Source organism: Hypanus sabinus, chromosome 16 (genome assembly GCF_030144855.1).
Source record: "Hypanus sabinus isolate sHypSab1 chromosome 16, sHypSab1.hap1, whole genome shotgun sequence".
NCBI lineage: Eukaryota > Metazoa > Chordata > Chondrichthyes > Myliobatiformes > Dasyatidae > Hypanus > Hypanus sabinus.
In genome coordinates, this window is record NC_082721.1 from 6,215,844 (window position 1) to 6,236,917 (window position 21,074).

Below are 21,074 nucleotides of genomic sequence, written 5' to 3' on the forward strand. Positions count from 1 at the left end.
AAATATAGAAGCACTTATTGTAGACCCAACTGAGTGTATTTTAATATAGATGCTGCATAAATTGGATGTTTTAGATCCACTATATAGCTCATTTATTTTAAAGTAATGTTCGAGATGTACAGAAGACTGGACAAAACTTGTTGAGGGGGAGAAAGAAATCAATACTCTAGAACTGTTTTTTTTAAAATAAAATGCAAGTGTGATTTATGTTGTAGAGAAGGGCAAGTGAGATTGAGAATTAAATTGACAGGTAACTGCAAGTGTAAGATCATCTTGCAGGTTAAACAGAAGTGTTTTGCAAAGCAGTTACCTGAATTGCATTTGATTTCTTCAGTGCAGAGCAGACCATATTTTGAGTGCCAAAGGCAATATACCAATTGAAAGGAGGCACCATGGTATCGTAGTAGTTACTGTAATGTTGTTAAAGCTTGGGGCGTCAGAGTTTGGAGTTCAAATCCAATGTCGTCTGTATGGAGTTTATTCATCCACCCTGTGAAATATGTAGATCTTCTTTGGGTGCTCCAGTTTCCTCCCACAGTCCAAAGCCGTAATGGTTAGTAGGTTAATTGGTCAATGTAAGCTGTCCCACCATTAAAATCAGGAGTTGCTGGGCGGTGCAGCTTGAAGGGCCAGAAGTGCTTATTCTGTGCTATATCTCAATAAATAAATAAGTTGAGATGAATCAATGCTTCGCTGCAAGGGTGTGTCTGGGTCCCTGCAAGCACTTATTTACTCACTATGTTAAAGATTTATTGACTTAAAAGCATGATTTTTCCTTTCACAGCACTTTTTAATATCCTGATTATGCTCCATATTTATTTCAGATGTTCAGCACTGTTTTTAGTTAACTTACTTATTTGTTGGTTAAATTACTGTTGGCTGTACATTACTCCATTGTGAAGTTGACTTAAATAAAACAAGTTAAAGGGAAATGCTGCTAACAGTTGTATCTGTGTCCTTTTGTAGACATTTTGCCTGCCTATCTTCAAAGTATATGTGCCCAGGTGTACCTGCAGTAATGAGCACTCTTTTGGCAAATATTAATGCATACTATGCACATACCACTGCCTCTACCAATGTTTCTGCCTCTGATCGATTTTCAGCCTCCAATTTTGGGGTATGTACATAAATTGTTCCCATTTTTTTGTAGATTCTCTATAATTGTTAAATCCATAACATTTGAACATAAATTAAGAAAAAATGAAAGCCTTAATTAATAGTGTAGTAAAGCAAAACAGAATGTGTTCAAGGATAAATAGTTTTTAACAGGAACTTGTATCTTCTGTTAATTCACTTATAGGAAAGCTATAAGAAAAAAAGCTAGATGTTGCTCTGATCACAGTCCCACGACTGCACAAAATATCACACATTTTCACTAAAGCGTGCAGTTATACGTAGTGTGGTTGTGGTGAACTACCTATAACTGTCTGGACACGCCCCCCCGCTGACTGCTCCTGTGGCTCCTCCCACAGACCCCTGTATAAAGGCGATTGGAGGCACTGCTCCTCCCTCAGTCTCCAGGATGTTGTGTGAAGGTCTCTTGCTGCTGATAGTGCTCTCTTCCAGCTAATAAAAGCCTATCTTTCACCTCGGTTATTAAAAATTACATTCCCAATGAGATAATGACTGAGTCTGCATCTCCAGTACATTTTTCTGCCCAAGATACCGAACAACTGCCACATCCACAACCATTTGGGATACCTAGAGTACAATCATCTGAGTGAAGGTTTTTCTCCATTTGATGTAAAATTTTATATAGCTGTGCATTATTTTTATTTATAAATTTGGACAATCTGTATAAATGTGCTTTAAGAGTGGCTTTCTCTCGATGATTTACTGCCAATGATGAGCATAATGTGGTGCAGTAATGGAAAACTTTGTTCTGGCTAATTCATTTTTGTTCAGAAAGTTGTTAAGTGAGTTGCTCTTTGGAGTGTTAGTGCCAAGTAACATTATGATAAAGTATGTTATCTTTTAGGAATCCCTTAACGTAAGCTAAAACTTCTGTGATTTTATTCTAACGTGAAATAAATGTTCCTGGTTTCATTGTGGTTGAGATGGAAAAGTCAAATTTTAAAAATTCTAAAATATATAATACATAATATATGTTGAAATATTTCTGGAAGAATACTGTTGTAGAAAATAATGACTAATATTTGGCTATTCTTAATAACCTTGTCATTGGGTTTGGAGGCTTTCATGCCTCAATGACCCAGAGAGCTATGTTGGCTGGAATCATGGCTTTATGCGTTGGTTTTTGGTTGGGTCACCCATGCCAAACCGGTCAAATAGTAGAGGTCAGACTAAGAGTGGTCCACTGGTCCTTCAGGTTCATGGGTTCAGCTCAGGGCTAACAACCCTGACTGGTAAAACAAAATTGTATGGAATTAGCAAAGAAGAATCCTTCTGCATATGACTGTGATGGTATTCCTGAGACTCCAGATGGGACTTTCACAGTAGTGAAAACCAAGATGAAGCGACTGACATGATGAAGGAAGCCCTGAACATGGCCAGAGATGGAGGACATTCATTGCTGCCCTAAGTGCCAGTGGCATAATGGGCAGTGAGTAAGTAGTTCCCTGTACTCTCAGGTGTGACAAATTTAAGAGAAAATGCTAAAATTTTTGGCACTATTATGGTGGTGTGACAGCCATATGTAAATATTATGATTCTTATATTCATGACTAATATTGCAGAATTAAATGGAATTCACAATGAGTTGAGGATGAAGTTTTACAAATGCTTTTCTAGTGATTGACATGCTATCTGTCCTTGTGCTTCAAAACAGTTAAATTTGTTGTCATTTCTTGCAGAAAGAGAGGTTTGTAAAGCTCTTGGACCAACTGCATAATTCCCTTCGCATTGATCTATCAATGTATAGGGTAAGCTTTTACATAAAGTTGTGTCTTCTCTTTGAATCAGTAGAAAGTTATATTGTAAATGTAAGTGTGAATTAATGTCCTGATTTGATTTCAGTTCATATAGTATAAAACTACAGGATGATTTTTTTTAAGTCAGTCAGTTTTGAATCATCTAAATTTAAAAAAAATGTGGATTCAAACAAATGCTTTGTGGGCTATAATAAAGGAAAATGTAATTACAAAGGAGAAATGAGCAAATGATCTCAATTCTGGCATTCTGGCAAAATGAGCTAACTATTTGCATGTTGGACTTTTGTTGGTGTAGTATTCATTACTCCAAGCTCAGATGTTTCAAGTGTTGAGCAAATTGTCATGCTTGTATTTTGCACTTAATGGCTTCACACCTATCACTGGACTTACAATAGTTTGTACAACCAGTGTGCAAAGTTAATATAAACCTTCCTTCCTTCCTTCCCAACCCTCCTTGGCTCATCTTCCTGATCATCATTAATGAAATGACCTATTGGCAGACTTCACTTTCTTTAAATCAGTAACATCAAACTAACAACAAGAAGTATTTTATCCCTCCTGGCACACATCTTTGAGATTGACAGAAATGCTACACCTGCTCATTCACCACCTCCCTCTCCTCCATTCAGGGCCCCAAACAGTCCTTCCAAGTGATGCAACACTTCACCTGCAAATCTGTTTGGTTTGTCTATTGTATTTGGTGCTCCTGATGCAGCTTCATGTACATTGGTGGTCCCCAATGTAAATTGGGGACCACTTTGTTGAGCACCTTCACTTCATCCACCAAAAGTGGAATTTCCCTGTGGCCAACCATTTTAATTCTGATTCCCATTCCCATCCTGACATGTCAGTGCATCTTCTGCCATGATGAGGCCACTCTCAGAGTGGAGAAGCTACATCTCATATTCTGTCTGGGTAGTCTCCAACCTGATGGCGTGAACATCGATTTCTCTTTCTAGTTTTCTTTTTACTTCCACCTTCAATCTTCTTCTATTCTCCAACCTGGCCGCTTACTTCTTGTATGAACATGAGAAAATCTGCAGATGCTGGAAATCCAAGCAACACACATGGTCAGCTCAAAATGTGAACTGTTTACTCTTCTCCATAGATGCTGCCTGGAATACTGACTTCCTCCAGCACTTTGTGTGTGGGGGTCTTACCTTTTCTTCTCACCTGCCTGTCACCTCCATCTGGTACCCCTCCTTCTCTTTCTCCTATGGTCCACTCTCCTCACCTATTAGACTCCTTCTCCAGCCTCTTCCACCTATCATTTCCCAGCCTCTTACTTTATCCCCCCTCCCCCACCTATTTGGCTTCACCTATCACCTTCTGAATTGCCCTCCTTCTCCTACCCCCCCCCACCTACCTTTTTATTCTGGCACCTTCCCCTTTCCTTTCCAATCCCAAAGAAGGCCGAAAAGTCAACTGTTTATTCATTTCCATAGATGCTGCCCAACCTACTGATTTTCTCCAGCATTTTGTGTATGTTGCTCTGGATTTCCAGAATCTGGAGAATTTTATAACGTGTTTGAACTAAGAAGGGCTGTAACAAGAATCATTTGTTTAGATTGCACATGCTATTTAAAACAGTAATGAATTGCTGTGTAAGCCAAAGTTAAAGTTGTACTTAAAATTAAAGATGTCTTTGTAGTTTTTTGCTCCATTGTCTTTCTTTCTCTGATCCTGTAAGGTAGTACTTTGACTTACACTCACACACATGCACATGCACGAATTTTGGTGTGTTGCTTGGATTTCCAGCATCTGCAGATTTTCTCTTGTTAGTACTTTGACTTCGTAGTTCTTCAAAAACTAAACTTGAAATAAACAATGTGATATACAGTCATAAAGTTAAATGTATTTGGCAGCCTGGGTCTCTGTAATTTGGGTCAGTGATCATTTTGACTTCTAGCGTGAAATGGATGGGGCTATTATAAGAATAGAGAGACAACTGCAGCAGTGCAGTGCCATTATTAGAAGCTTGTAGTAGTGCTGTAGAGCTGAGAGAATTCCCATTCATTCCAGTTTTCCCTCGCTTGTTGATTGCCTCAAGTGGCTCCAGTAAAGGCCATTGGTTATGCTGTTGAATCATGAGAAACAAAGAACTGCAAATTGTTGGTGTTAACTGATTTCATCAATCAGTGTTAAAACTGATTTAGAAAGAGATGGATGTCTATTCTAAATAATCTGAAGTTGATTTTATTTCAAACCTCCTCAGTTTTGCTGTTCACAGAGGGACACAGCAGAAATCAATTTCTTGTTGTGCTATATAATCTATCCTATTTCTCTGTACCAGAGGTTTTCTATAAATACTTCAGATTTTTTAGTGCTATGACTGAATCTACTTACTGAACCATAGTCCATTAGTAAGAAATATGTTATCATCATAGAAACAAGATTTCTAATAAGATTGTGATATTGCCATAAAATTTAGTATCACCTCCTTCAATCAAGATTGGTAGAAGTGAAATATTATCGAGTGGATGGGCTTAGTTCAAAAATGGAAAGTTAATTAAAAGATTGCTAAATTATGCATGATTGATGTAAGTGCCATGTATTAGAATGGGTTCAAGGGAATAAAATGTTTTTAAAGTAAAATAAAATAAGTTTAATAAAAAAATTGCTGATTCAAAATAAATTCAAAGATGAGAAACTTTTTTCATGTTTTTTCTGTGAGATGTATGGGAGTGGAAAACCATTCTCTGTTGCATACATTGTATGAATGTAACATGCTGAATAGGCAAGTTGGTTATCTTTGGAATGAAATGGAACATCATGAACATATGACAGAAAATAGGTATCTACCCTATGGATTCAGAATAGAAAACATATTTCATAATATTGCATTTTATCTTTGAAGGTCACTGAAGTTTATGCGGTTGGTTCTTGTTGCATTTATTGATATAATTTTGAAAATTTAATTCTCGTGCTTTTAAATAGAATAACTTTCCAGCAAGCAGTCCTGAAAGGTTACAAGATTTGAAGTCAACTGTTGATCTCCTAACAAGTATAACCTTCTTCCGGATGAAGGTAGGCTAACGGATAACATTTAATGAATATTATGCAGACGATATAGTTTGAAACTAATGAAAAATCACCCAAAATGCATTCATAACATTAAATGTCTCATCTTGGAGTTTCTGCTGATTGACTAACAAGAGCAAAAATAAGAAATTTGAAGCAGGAACAACTTCCTAACCAAAATGATCTTCTGAGCTAGTTTTAAAAAAATCTTTTGTTGGATTGTCACCTTCTGAAACTTACCATGTTCTGAATCAACAAGGCAAATTTCTTACTGAAATTCTGAACAAATATAGGACTTACAAAAGGAGCTGTTAAAACAGAGCTATTCTTAGAATAAAAGCAAACTAATAGGAATCATTTATTACTATGAAACTGGATACTTGTGAAATTTAACTGTTTACTTGCAGCTGGTGATCAAGTAACTGACAAAATATCTCTTTTTTATAAATCCACTTTAAAAGTTTTCATAATATAGTACCACATTCTTACTTTAAATGAGGGTTTTTTGTTTTTCAAAATTTCATTTCTTGCACTTGGTAATAAAAACATTTTGGCGTGTTTTTATTGTAGTTTTCACCTGGATATCAGTTGCCCTCAGTAGTAGCTTTTGTCCGGTATTATCTCTTCTACCATAATTAAAATACTTTATTAGCAATTATTAGTGCTTCCAGCATTGCACATTACTATAGTTTACATAAACTAACATGGTAATTCTGTTCATTGTTGAAAGGATAGCAAGGAACATCACTGGTGTCAAATATGAAATTAGTATCTGTTAACACTGTCCACAGCCACGTCGGTCAATCATGCTATTTGTTACGGACTAATGAAGATGATAAGAAATCTCTGAATGATGAAGAATGGCACATCACCTTAAATTTTTTTTGCCAGTTTTATAAACTGCATGTATGGTAAATAGAGTGGGAGTTCCTTTCAGGTGCTCTGTTTTCCTCCTACAGTCCAAAGATATACCAGTTTGTAGGTTAATTGGTCATTGTGAATTGTCCTGTGATTAGGCTAGGGTTAAGTAGGTGGGTGCTGGGTGATGTGGCTTATTGGCCGGAAGGGCCTGTTCTGTGCTGTACCTCTAGATAAATTATATGAAGATGACCAAACAAGAATCCTTTGGTCTGTAACTGAAACTGAGACATACATAAATTCAGATGACAGAGTACTTTGAGCTCCTGACCTGCAAAGCTCAAATCTGTGTGTAACATTGAAAAATAACATCAGTATCCACCCTTTCTTTATTTATATCCAATTCTAGAACACCATTGTGTAGTTTAGTATTAGCATGGTTAGATGAAGTGGTAGTCTTTGTATGTTAGTTTCTCATTGATTCTATAGTATTTCTTTGTTCTACTGTGAATGCCTGCAAGAAAATGAATCTCAGAGTAATATATGGTGATATATATGTATTTGATAATAAATTTACTTTCTTTGAGCTAGGAACAGGAAGCATTTGTTATATCTCTCTCCACTGGCAATGAATAATGCTGCACAAGATTTAAAACTTCAGTTTATTATTACCAAAGTACCTGGATGGGCATGAATATCAAATTAAGATGTTCATTGCATAATTGTGCCTGTGAATTCTTCCACAAATATTATCCAACCAAGCATTATTTCTTTGGAGAGGAAAATAAATGTATCATACAGAAAAAATTTATGTAATAACATGATCCAATGTGAATGTCTGGAAGAAGAGGATAAATGTATTGACTCAATGTGGATGAATCAGATCCAAGTTGAGGAAGGAAAAAAAATGAAATAAAAATTGGCAACTAGCTTCCACTTTATGAGTGGCTATTTCCCAGGATATTATCATGCCTTGTGATTTCCTGATCATATAATTAAAAAGATCAGACAATCCATGCATTAGAAATGAATTACAGTATGTTTATTGCTCAATGTATGAATAAATGCTTTTATTAAAACAAATAATATCCAGCTGAGTATGCCTTTCAGATTTGCATAATGATTCTTATACATCATTAATGATTTTTTTCACTCAGAGGGTAGTGAGAGAGTGGAACAATCAGCCAGCACAAGCAGAGGATGCAGGTTTGATTTGTCCATTTAAGAGTAATTTTGCTAGGTACATAGATGGGAGGGGTATGGAGGGCAAAGGTCTGGGTGCAGGTCAATGGGACTATGCAGATTAATGATTCGGCATGGACTAGATGGGCCGTATGGCCCTGTATGTGCTGTAATGTTTCTGACTCTAATAGTGCTATTTGAAAGGTATTTAAATTGACTGTTGAAATATTGTAATATATTCAGACTTATTTCATCCTTTCAGGTCCAGGAGTTGCAGAGCCCACCAAGGGCCAGTCAGGTTGTGAAAGATTGTGTGAAAGCCTGCTTGAATTCCACTTATGAATATATCTTCAACAACTGCCATGAATTGTACAGCCGAGAATACCAGACTGATCCAGTAAGTGTATATCCTGTTTATAAATTTCACTGTTTGATGCAGAGTAAACAAACAAGCTATAAAGATTCTGCAGCTTTTTGTCTGGTTTGAGTTCACCCTTTGTTTCTACTTTTACTGCTCTCTTTTCTAGATGTGCAAAGCTTATGATACTTTAGACATCTTCCTCGTCAGCCTTTTCTTACTGCTTCTTTTCTTCTCACTTCCCTCTGGTTCCTCTTCTCTTTCTTCCATGGTCTTCAGTCCTCTCCTATTAGATTCCTCCTCTTCCAGCCCTTTGCATTTTTTAATCTGTTACCTTCCCAGCTTCTTCATACATCCCCATCTTCCCCCCCCCCCCCCCCACCAGGGGTCTCACCTTTCACCTGCCAACTTGTACTCCTTCCCCTCCAACAATCTTCTTATTCTGGCTTCTTGTCCCTTCTTTTCCAGTCCTGATGAAGGGACTTGGCCTGAAGAATTCTGCTTGGCTTGTGCAGAATCTCTTGTGTTTATGATGCCATTGAGTTTTATTAGTCTAAAACGAGCACGTCCTTTCAGCCCATGCTCATATTTTTAACCATGGCAGAGACATTAAAAAAGAAGTGCACTTAAAAGAAATTAAAATTAATTTACCGTAGCATTTTTATCAAAATACCCAGATATTTAGGAAAGGCTGCACATATTAATAAAATTATTCCTCATTAACTGCACTGGGCATCTACTTTCAATGATCATGGTGACTTGTGGCCTTATTAAAGTAATTAGATGGTATAGTTTTAGATGTATGAAATTCCCTCAAGGCTGCCTTTATAACTTTGAACCTGCGTATATGAGATCAAGTCTAGTCCAACACATTAGAGGCGCAAAATTCAATTTTGGAGCACATCATAAACATGAGATTCTGCAGGTACTGGAAATCTAAAGTAGCATGCAAAGTGGCTGAGACCATGAACTGTTCAAAGGTTCCTGTGAAGTTCCAGCACTTGCAAAATCTCTCACATTTATGATGTGCTCCAAAATCCAGTGTAACACAGAAGGTAACCGAGACTATGAGCTGTCATATAATTTGCTGTGATGATGCATATTCAAAGAGACTTGACTCCATGTAAAAGGGATTAAATACCTGGCATTGGAAGGCTTTCTGTTTGCCTGTGTAATTAAGTATACTATAGTAGCATAGCAGTTACTGTGAAGCTATTACAGCTTGCGGCATTTTGGTGTTTCCACTGCTGTCTCTAAGTAGATTGTAAAATCTCCCCATGAATGCGCAGGTTTCCTCTGGATGCTCTGGTTTCCTCCTACAGTGCAAAGACATATGGGTTAATTGGTCATTGTAAGATTTCATGTGATTTGTGATTAGGCTAGGGTAAAATAAGTGGGTTGCTGGACAGTGCAGCTCATTGGGCCAGAAGAGCCAGTTCAGCACGCTCTCTAAATAAATAAATAAAGTGTGTTTGACCATTACAAATTGTTTTGTTGGTGTTGTATTCCAATTCAGGGATGTATCACTATTGTAAGACATTCTGCTTTGCATAATTCCTGGTTTTATTTCTGACAATAGAAACTGTGAGCCAGTGTTTGACCTTGTGTAGAAAGTGATTTGTGAGTAAATGTGCCTTCAGTATACAGTAAATGATGCACCATCAATAACTCACACTGAGACGTAGGCGAGATATCGGCTTTTATTGACTGGAAGAAGGAACCAGGAGTGAGTGTCTATCATACAAGGTCCTGGAGACTGAGGCCGATCTTCAGGCCGCAGGTCTCCTTTATACAGGGGCCTGTGGGAGGAGCCACAGGAGCAGTCAGCAGGGGCGTGTCCCGACAGGCACATAGTTCACCACATTCACCCCCCCTTCGTTTGAAAAAGTCCTCATGTAGCGAAGGTTCTTACAAGTCAAGCCGATCAGGCGGTCGAATCTGTCGCTGCGATCTACGTAGCACCGGCTGTGACCGCATAGGTGCCGGCAACATTGGTGATTGCACAGGGGACGGGGGTTGCGCGTGTTCTTGCCCACTAGGCGCCGGTGATCCCTCATGCATGTGCGAGGCGCCTGGTATAAATGCGTACGAAACGCCCGGTATACAAGTGTCGTGAGGAGTCTGTGTAGGGCCTGGTGAGTACGGTGTCACCTCTGGTGCAGGGTTCACAGTTACCGGAGAGCCTTCAGGGTAGTGGTCTGCTGCACCTGCGGGTGCCAGGTCGCGGATGGAGACCGTGTCCTCCCGCCCATCAGGTAAGACCACGTAAGCATACTGGGGGTTCGCATGGAGAAGGTGAACCCTCTCCACCAGCGGGGAGTATTTATTGCTCCTCACATGTTTCCGGAGCAGCACTGGCCCCGGGGACGTCAGCCAAACTGGTAGGGTGGTCCCAGTGACAGACTTCCTGGGAAAAGAGAATAGGCGTTCGTGAGGGGTGGCATTGGTGGACGTACATAACAGAGAGCGGATAGAGTGCAGTGCCTCAGGGAGGACCTCCTGCCATCGAGAGACCGGCAACCCTTTGGACTTAAGGGCTAAAAGTGTGGCCTTCCACACTGTGGCATTCTCCCGCTCCACCTGGCCATTACCCCGGGGATTATAACTCGTGGTCCGACTGGTAGCAATGCCCCTAGCTAGCAAGTACTGGCGCAGCTCCTCACTCATAAAGGAGGACCCTCTATCACTGTGGATATAGCAGGGATACCCGAACAGAGTGAAGAGCTGGCGCAGGGCTTTTATGACGGACGTGGCAGTGGTGTCGGGGCAGGGGATGGCAAAGGGTAACCGTGAGAACTCGTCAATAACACTGAGAAAATAGACATTGCGGTCAGTGGAGGGAAGGGGGCCCTTAAAGTCAACACTCAGGCGTTCAAAAGGGCGGGTGGCCTTGACAAGTTGTGCCGTGTCAGGACAGTAGAAGTGCGGTTTGCACTCGGCACAAATTTGGCAGTCCCTGGTCATCGTCCTGATGTCCTCCAGGGAGTACGGCAGGTTCCGAGCTTTCACAAAATGGTAAAATCGGGTGACCCCCGGATGGCAAAGTTGTGCGTGAAGGGCGTACAGCTGGTCGAGCTGTGTGCTAGCACATGTTCCCCGGGATAGGGCATCAGGGGGCTCATTGAGTCTGCCAGGCCGGTACAGGATATCATAGGTGTAGGTGGAGAGTTCTATCCTCCACCGCAAAATCTTATCATTTTTGATCTTGCCCCGCTGTTGGTTGCTGAACAGGAACGCAACCGAGCGCTGGTCGGTCAGCACAGTGAATCTTTTGCCAGCAAGATAGTGCCTCCAGTGCCTAACAGCCTCCACTATGGCCTGGGCTTCTTTCTCCACCGCGGAGTGCCGAATTTCAGAGCCTTGGAGGGTGCGAGAAAAGAATGCTACTGGTCTGCCTTCCTGATTAAGGGTAGCAGCCAGAGCGAAATCGGAGGCATCACACTCCACTTGGAAGGGAGCGGTCTCGTCCACTGCATGCATCGTAGCTTTGGCAATGTCCGCTTTAATGCAGTTGAAGGCCGCGCAGGCCTCAGCAGAGAGGGGAAACGAGGTAGACTTGACCAGGGGGCGAGCCTTGTCTGCGTAATGGGGGACCCATTGGGCGTAATAGGAAAAAAACCCCAGGCACCGTCTGAGGGCCTTGAGAGTGGTGGGAAGAGGGAGCTCTAACAGGGGGCGCATACGTTCGGGATCAGGCCCAATAACCCCGTTTTCCACGACATACCCAAGTATAGCAAGGCGGGTGGTACCAAAAACACACTTGTCCCTGTTATAAGTAAGGTTCAGAGCTGCGGCCACTTGGAGAAACCGTTGGAGGTTGGCGTCGTGATCTGGCCTGTCATGACCACAGATGGTGATGTTATCCAGATAGGGAAATGTGGCCTGCAGTTGGTACTGGTCCACCATCCGGTCCATTTCCCTCTGGAAGACAGAGACACCATTCGTGACACCGAAAGGGACGCGCAGGAAGTGATAGAGCCGGCCGCCCGCCTCGAAGGCGGTGTAGGGGCGGTCCTCTGGGCAGATGGGGAGCTGGTGATAAGCGGATTTCAGATCTATTGTCGAGTACACCTTATACTGAGCAATCTGGTTGACCATATCCGCGATGCGGGGTAGGGGGTATGCGTCAAGCTGCGTAAACCTATTGATGGTTTGACTATAGTCCACCACCATCCTATTTTTCTGCCCAGTCCGAACAACAACCACCTGGGCCCTCCAAGGGCTTGTGCTCGGCTCAATGATCCCCTCCCTGAGCAGCCGCTGCACCTCCGACTGAATGAAGGCCCGGTCCCCCGCGCTGTACCTCCTGCTTTTGGTTGCCACAGGTTTACAGTCGGGGGTCAGGTTGGCGAACAGCGGTGGGGGAGGGATCTTGAGAGTGGAGAGGCTGCAAGTGTCGGTAGCGCAGCTGTTGGCCTGGTTCTGGATGGGATGTGTGTGTCCGTGTGTGTGTGTGGTCAGTAGCGGGGTATGTGAAGAAGTCCCACAAAACTGAGGATTCTTGACAGTGAGTGGTGGGAGGGGCCCGTCGTATACCATAGTCACACTTTCGAGATGGCTCTGGAAGTCCAGCCCCAATAGCACAGGTGCACACAGATTAGGCATGACCAGCAGTTCAAAGTCCCGATATTCTGTGCCTTGCACCACCAAAGTCGCTACACAACCCGCCCGGATGTCTGCGGACTGCGACCCAGAGGCCAAATGGAACCTCCGACTGACCGGCCGCGTTGCAAGTCCGCAGCGTTGCACTGTGTCCGGGTGAATAAAACTCCCAGTGCTGCCCGTGTCAAACAGGCATCCAGTCCAGTGCCCCTCCACCTGGATGTCCATCATGGATCTTGCAAGCTGGTGTGGGGCGCTTTGGTCGAGAGTCACAGTGGCCAGAGTTGGATCGTCGGGGTACCCGGTCAGCATCGGAGGGTCGGGGGCGGGGCATGCTGACGCCGACAAAGATGGCCGCTCACATCCGGGGTACCCGGTCAGCATCCGAGGATCGGGGGCGGGGCGTGCTGACGTCGACAAAGATGGCCGCCCACATCCCGGCATGCAAGATGGCGGCCCCCACGTTTCACCCGCAGCTCTGCACTCCGCTCGAGGTTGAGACTTACAGAACTTGGCGAAATGGCCCCGCTTTCCGCAGCTGGAGCAGGTCGCTTCTCGCGCTGGACAGCGTCGTCGAGGATGTTTCTTTTGGCCACAGAAATAACAAAGCACGAGTTTCTTACGGGCCACAGCCGTGGTCTGGGTCGGGGAGCTCGTGGAATGGCGACTGGCGGCGGCGTTGGCGAATTCGCTCCCGGGAGCCGGCGGTGGCGGGGTCTGAGGCGTCCACGAAACCGGCGGGGAATCGCGCGACTGGACAGCGTCGGCGTTATGCAAAGCAGCTTCTAGAGCGTTGGCCTTCTCTATCGCCGAGCTTAAGGTAAGATCCGAGTTCTCCAGCAGTCGCTGGCGCATGTACACTGACCTCAGTCCCGTCACAAAGGCGTCTCGCACCAGCAGCTCCGCATGCTGTTCTGCCGTGAGCGTCTTGCAGTCGCAAGGTCGGACGAGTGTCTGTAGTGCTCGGAGAAACTCAGCGCACGATTCGCCAGGCCGCTGTTGCCGGGTAGCTAAGCGATGTCTTGCGTAGACGGTGTTCACCGGCCGCAGGTACTGTCGTTTGAGGGCGTCCAGTGCCCCTTCGTAGGTCGGCAGGTCCCGGATAAAGGAGTAAACTTTGGAGGAGACCCTCGAGAGTAGGATTCTGTGCATAACGGCGGGTTCAGTCGCACGAAGCTCCGCCAAGTACGATTGGAAGCATGCAAGCCAGTGTTCAAAAGCGAGAGCTGCGTCAGGGTCTTGAGGGTCCAAATCCAACCGGTCCGGACGCAAAACGGGTTCCATGTTTTAAAACTTCCAGTCAATAAAATTGATGCACCATCAATAACTCACACTGAGACGTAGGCGAGATATCGGCTTTTATTGACTGGAAGAAGGAACCAGGAGTGAGTGTCTATCATACAAGGTCCTGGAGACTGAGGCCGATCTTCAGGCCGCAGGTCTCCTTTATACAGGGGCCTGTGGGAGGAGCCACAGGAGCAGTCAGCAGGGGCGTGTCCCGACAGGCACATAGTTCACCACAGTAAATTTCCATACCTTTGATGGGCTTTTTATCCAGTATCAGAAACTATTTGCTGTCTTGGTTTCCTGCTGCATAAAGCTGTAAGAAATGATATATTTCAAGCTATTGTTGGAGAGGAGAGGAGAGAGAGATACCGCTTCTACCTCTTCCAACGATTCTGTGCCTCACTCAAGTCCAGCATGTCAAGCTCACAAAATGGAGAATCGAGTGTCTTCACAAAATGGCAGCCTCCATCCCCCAAGCACACGGCAAGAACAAAGACTGCTTCCACTGTCCTTGATTCATTTGAATTCACTGATTTGAAGATTGTCATTCTTTCTGGCCAACGCGATAAATATTTGGTGCATTAATTCAACTTTACAATTTCTCCACATTTAATATTTCACACAATTTAAAATTTGTTCTTTCAAAATTTTACCATCTATACTATTGTTGCATCTTATTTACATCACATATTTTAATGTAAATTAATTATGTACTGTGTTCACTGACTAATCCACATATTGTTTATCACCTTTACAACTGAAGTACTAGTGAAGTTTAGTCACTTTTACAAAATTAGAAAAAATAGCAAACCAATCCAAATTAGAAAAATTGTTTTCTTGTCATCTTGATCATGTTATAAATAGTACTGAAAACTCTGGATTGAACATCCCTGCTATTTGAAATAGTTGGGCTGGATCCTTTACATCAACCTAAGAGATTATAAACACCCTGGCTTTAATTCCATTCAAAAGTTTAGTGAGCTGCTCTTCCTTAGCAGACCTCATTCTCCCATATTGGATTTTACGCAGCAAGAGATTTTGTATCTCAGAGACTGGCATTCTTATCTTGACCATTGGATTCTACACTCTTGTAATATCTCCAAATTGTTCTGGAAGGTGAAATAGCTGCACACAAAAACACTAATCACTTCCATTCTCTAAGATAAATAGTTTGTTTAATTTACTCTATACTTTAACAAATAAATGCTCAGGATCACAGAATTTTAATAAGTCATTCTGTACTGAGTCCACAAAGTTTGGTTTATTTATTTGGCACTATATATTAAATTGTCCTTTCCATGTCTCCAAGTTTTAACACAAACTTCAGTATGGTTTTTGAACACACTTTTTGACCTTGTGCCTTTGCTAACCTTCAAAACTCAAACCTTTTGCTATTTGAGCAATTTTCTTTTTGATTGACAATATATTAACAGAAATACACTCTATTATGCATAGCATAGATTCATTACAATGCAGTTAGTCAATTCTTTATTAAAAATTTTTTAATGCCAAAAATTCATTCTAAGCAACACTTAAAACTTCTCTAGGGTGGCTGCCATTACAGTAATCATTCAGTCAGCCAATGAGAGTGTTTTGCATACGCTCTGAGGCATTCCCAGCTAGTTGCATATTAGTTCACACTCTGACTCCCCCACATGTGTAAATATTCTTGTTCTCTCACCAATTTATTCCACTTTTTTCACTGTCTGGTAAATGGCCTGCAATTTCCAGTAAGGGTAGTACATCTAAAAGTACAACATCATGAAAGCTGTAAACAATATCAGAGCACCCTGGGGTGAAGTAACTTCAAACTGCATGAATAGAGTGTGGAAGAAACTATGGCAGCATCCTGGGATTTCAGGCAGAACCAGTCATTCAAAACATTATTGAACTGGCCAGTGAAGCGGGATTAGAGGATGTTAATGATAGTGATGTTGAAGAGTTACTGCATTCTCAGCAAGAAACCTCACCACAAAATTCCTCAGCACTAGCATCACCATGATCACACAAATCATGGACCAGTTAATCGATAATGATCCTGACTGGAAGCAAAGCAATAAGGCAAAGAGAGGTGTTCTCGACATGATTCCCTGCTACCGAAAACTGCTTCATGAGAGGCAATCTAAGAAAAGGTAGTCAAATCTTGATACCTACTTGAAAGAGAAGCCAAAGCTTGAGGTGGATCCACAGTCTGACCCCCCCATCTAAGATGTAACTGCCACCCACTTCCCTCTGCTGCTGCTCCACTGATGTACAGATTAGGCCTGTTTGCATGTTTGTAACTCCATGAATTAGTGTATAAATAAAACAATAAATCATATATCTCAAGTTTGATTTTTCTCAGTCAGGCACACATGTCTATTTACATAAAGTTAAAACCCGGCATAACGCTGATTTACATAGCGCTCCACCTCCAAGGAACGCATCCTGAGCGTTAAGCAGGGTCTGAGTGTACATGAACGAGTAAATATTGCTCATTTATCTTTTTTTGTATCAACCTGTTCCAGAATGAGTTCTAATGAGAACTAGGATCATTCCACCCTAAAAATCACAATAGCACCTGTCAACCTTGTTGGTGACATATGATAAAAACCTGCCTTGGTTTTATATTTGTATAGAGAATGTGTGATTGAGGCAAAATAAATGCAGCTATATTTATTATATGACAGGACCTCAAAAGCAATCTTGTATTAAGACCATGAGACCATGTTATTCAAATCTTTCAATGTATAACTCTTAAAGCCAATGGAAAATAAATATATGAATTATAAGAAATTATTTGTCTTTTAATCTTAATATCTACAGGTAGTATTGGCCATAGTGAATAAAGTAAATATTTAACAGCTTAAACCTTTTAATTCTAAAATCTTTTTAATGTTAAACTTTAATTGGTTAATTATAATATTTCATTATTAATTACTAATTCAGTGCACAATTGACATAAAATGTTTGCTTGTTTAATTCCATATTTTCAGCACTTCTCTTAGTTATCAGGACCCTCCTTGTATCACTAAACTGAACATAATTTGTTTTTTTTTCTTGCCTGTGCTAATCTTTCAATTTATATCTGCTGCTACTAAGAGGTTTACAAAGCATTTTAATAAAGGATAAATGTACTTTTCTGCTGCAGTGCAGGAATCTGGAAGTGGGACCTCATTAGTGGGCAATATAATATACAAATGCATTCAAACTAATGAATAATCATTCTCCATTGCTAATAGTATTGTATTTGAACCATAATATAGATGCAGAATTAAGGCCATTTGGTCCATCGATTCTACTCTGCCATTTCATCATGGCAGATCCATTTCCCTCTTAGCCAAAATCTCCTGCCTTCTCCCCTTAATCCTCATGCCCTGACTAATCAAGTATCTATCAGCCTCTGCCTTAAATATACCCAATAACTTGGCTTCGACAGCCACCCGAGGCAATGAATTCCTCAGATCCACCACTCTGTAGCTGAAGAAATTCCTCATCTCTGTCCTAAATGGACATCCCTCTATTCTGAGGCTATGTCCTCTGGTTCTAGACTTCCCCACCATAAGAAACATCCTCTCCACATTCACTGTATCGAAGCCTTTCAACATTTCCATAGGTTTCAATAAGATCCCCTTCATTCTTCTGAATTCCGGTGAGTACAGGCCCAGAGCCAGCAAATGTTCCACATATAATAAGCCTTTCAATCCCAGAATAGTTTTCATGAACCTTCTTTGAACCCTTTCCATTGTCAGCACGTCCTTTCTTCAAGACAGAGCCCAAAACTGCACTCAGTACTCCAAGCAAGGCTTCACCAGTGCACTTGTGCTGAAATCTTCATGAAATAATTTTTCTTAAGTGTATTATTTTGTAAAGATTTCAGCACAAGAATTAATTAAAAGCAAGTGCGATGTTCTATTCCAACATCTTCTGATACCTAGAATGAAAGGAGAAATCTAATGTTTGGGTAGTTATGGCAATTTTGGTGTTGTCCATTATTGAAATGTAGAAGGTTAAGGAGCAGCATTTTAACTCAATATTTGCCACAATGACAACTTTATTTAACAAATGTCTCTAGCTTGGTTATCTCTCATTTATTTACAAAATAAAGGCAGTTTTGTACCCATCTAATTTTGTTTGATTCTTCAGAATAAAAAGGCTGAGATTCCCCCAGAAGAACAAGGACCTAGCATCAGGAATTTGGACTTTTGGTCCAAACTCATTACACTCATTGTTTCTATCATAGAAGAGGACAAGAATTCATACACACACTGCCTCAATCAGTAAGTATCTGTAGGCTATTTTTGTATACTTTTCTTTTATGACGTGTTGTAGAATATATGACTAAATTACATACTGCATCTTAAGGCAGATATTTAATTGCAGACATTTAATGACTAAAATTGTAGTTTTTGCTAGTCACCCATTTGCCATGATAAAAATTAACGGAAGTCAAAATATATGATTCTTATCTTTAGTGTCTTGTTGAATTAATCCAAAGACACCAGGCTAAATATCTTTTCTATTTCATTGTAGCAATATTTAACTTAAGATATGATAGAAAATCCTCTCTGTTTCAATGATCATCATTTTATTTATTGGCAACAGCAGCATGTAATTATACACTGTCCTTCCTATATATAAAAATAAACTGTCACAATGCTCATAACAAACATAGTTGCCTGTTTTTCAAAGGGCTGATTGGTAAGGCTATCATTTATTGCTCTTCTCTAAGCAGTGTTGAGAATTTGGGAAATGAGCTCAGTCTAGAATAGCCACAGTGCTTGAGGTAAAAGTACTCTATACGTAGTACGTTTATAAAAGTATCTCTGTAATTGTGTCTTAATGGAAATGGGATCGAGGAAAATACAGAGCAACTTACACAAAATGCTGGAGGAGCTCAGCAGGTCAGGCAGTATCTATCAAAATAAATGGATAGTTGATGTTTCAGGCAGAGACACTTCCTCAGGACTGAGAAAGAAGAGGTAAGATGCCAGAATAAAAAGGTGGGAGAGGGGAAGGAGGCTAGCTGAAAGGTGATAGGTGAAGCCAAATGGGTGGGAAAGATCAAAGACTGGAGAAGAAAGAAATTGATAGAAGAGGAGAGTGGACCATAGAAGAAAGTGAAGGAGGAGGGGACCCAGGGGGAACTGGTAGGCAGGTGAAAAATGGTAAAAGGTCAGAGTGGAGAATAGAGGAAGGGGGGGAGAAGAAATTTGCTTAACGGAAGGTATGGATTGAGTTAGAAGTTGAATGCTTCAAAAAGTCTCCATAATAATAAAAAGAAAAACATCCTTAGGTTCAAAGTGGTTCGAATACCTTGACGAGAAAACAATGTTATATGATTTTCCTAAAAACTGTGTTTAGGGTTGGCTAAGGAGTTGATGGATTTTGATATACTGTTGATGGTTCAATGACTGTTGATAGTGGAGTATCACATGTTGCCTACTGCTATTGGGTATGTGGTCCAGGATTCTAACCCAGTAATAATAAATCTGCTCCATAATCGGTATTGTAATGTAGAGACTAACACGACACTATTATATCTCAGGGTGTTCCTGAGTTCGGATTCAATTCCAGTGCCTTCTGTAAGGAGTTTGTATGTTCTCTCCATGATCGTATAGGTTCCTCCGGGTTTTCCATTTTCCTCAGTCCAAAGACATACCAGTTAGTATGTTAATTGGTCATTGTAAATTGTCCTGTGATTAGGCTAGGGTTAGATCAGTGGATTACTGATTGTGGCTTGTTGGGCCTGAAGGACCTGTTTCACGATGTATATCTAAATAAATACATATTTAGAACATGTAATGGCTTGTAACTTGAAGGGCAACTTATTCAGCAGTAATTATGTCCAGCAGGAAAGCCAGGCATACCATTTTGGAATAGTTTATCAGTTGTGTTTCCATATTGTGTGATGGGGATCTAGTGGAGGCATCAGTGAGTGTTCAGCAGTTCAGGTGATTCCCATCACAAGTTAATGTCTGCAACTGAAAGAAAGAAATAATTTTAGGATTAAAAAAAACTCACTTTACTAGCAGTTATGTTCTTGTAGATTAATTCTTATAAGAAGTGGTGATTAAATTTTGTAATACTATGTTTGTACTAATTTAGATTATGATGAATGTATCATGATATGTATTTTCATTTTTAACTTTGGAATTCATCATTATTGAAAACAAAAGTAATACTTTATCATTTCAGTCTGCTGTATGTTCCTTTCTTTTTAGGTTTCCACAGGAACTGAATGTGGGAAAGATAAGTGCAGAAGTGATGTGGAACCTTTTTGCCCAGGACATGAAGTATGCAATGGAAGGTTGTACTATTTTAGTATTTCTTACTTACAAATTATGAAAATGTGCCAATTGTTCACTCATTTGTGGAAAAATATGGTACCTGCACTCAACAACAAAGCCATAATGTTATTTTTTTTCACATAGTTTGGAGAAATAATTTTGTTTCTTGTGTATATCAGTAATCTAAATATTATATTTAACTTAGGGATTTTCATTCATTAGCCTCTTAACATTAATTATATATTTATAGACATGTCTTTATAATTGTGTCTTAATTGAAGTGGTTTAAAGTAATATATGCAGCACAGATTGAATTAGGAGTTGAATGCTTCAGAAAGGGTGCCACAATAGTGTAGTGGTTAGCACAATGCTATTACAGCTCAGGGCGTCAGAATTCAGAGTTCAGATCTGGTACTGTCTGTAAGTATGTATGTTCTCCCTGTGATTGCATAGGTTTCCTCCGGGTGCTCCTATTCCCTCCAACAGTTCAAAGGCATGCCAGTTAGTAGGCTATTGTGTCCTGCAATTAAGCTAGAGTTAGTGGGTGGGTCGCTAAGCGATGTAGCTCATGGGTCAGAAGACAAACAAGTTGGTAGGTTAATTGGT

General features: G+C 41.0%; 1 protein-coding gene across 1 annotated transcript in view; it reads left to right on the forward strand.

Moving 5' to 3' along the window:
- Positions 1-21,074, forward strand: part of unc13a (unc-13 homolog A (C. elegans)) — a 299,553-nt gene that overhangs the window by 224,271 nt on the left and 54,208 nt on the right. Inside the window, exons 21-26 of the mRNA XM_059992392.1 lie at positions 967-1,117; positions 2,814-2,882; positions 5,829-5,918; positions 8,215-8,349; positions 18,325-18,458; positions 20,403-20,488. Of these exons, the coding sequence (XP_059848375.1) occupies positions 967-1,117; positions 2,814-2,882; positions 5,829-5,918; positions 8,215-8,349; positions 18,325-18,458; positions 20,403-20,488 (665 nt within the window). The remainder of the gene's footprint in view (positions 1-966; positions 1,118-2,813; positions 2,883-5,828; positions 5,919-8,214; positions 8,350-18,324; positions 18,459-20,402; positions 20,489-21,074) is intronic.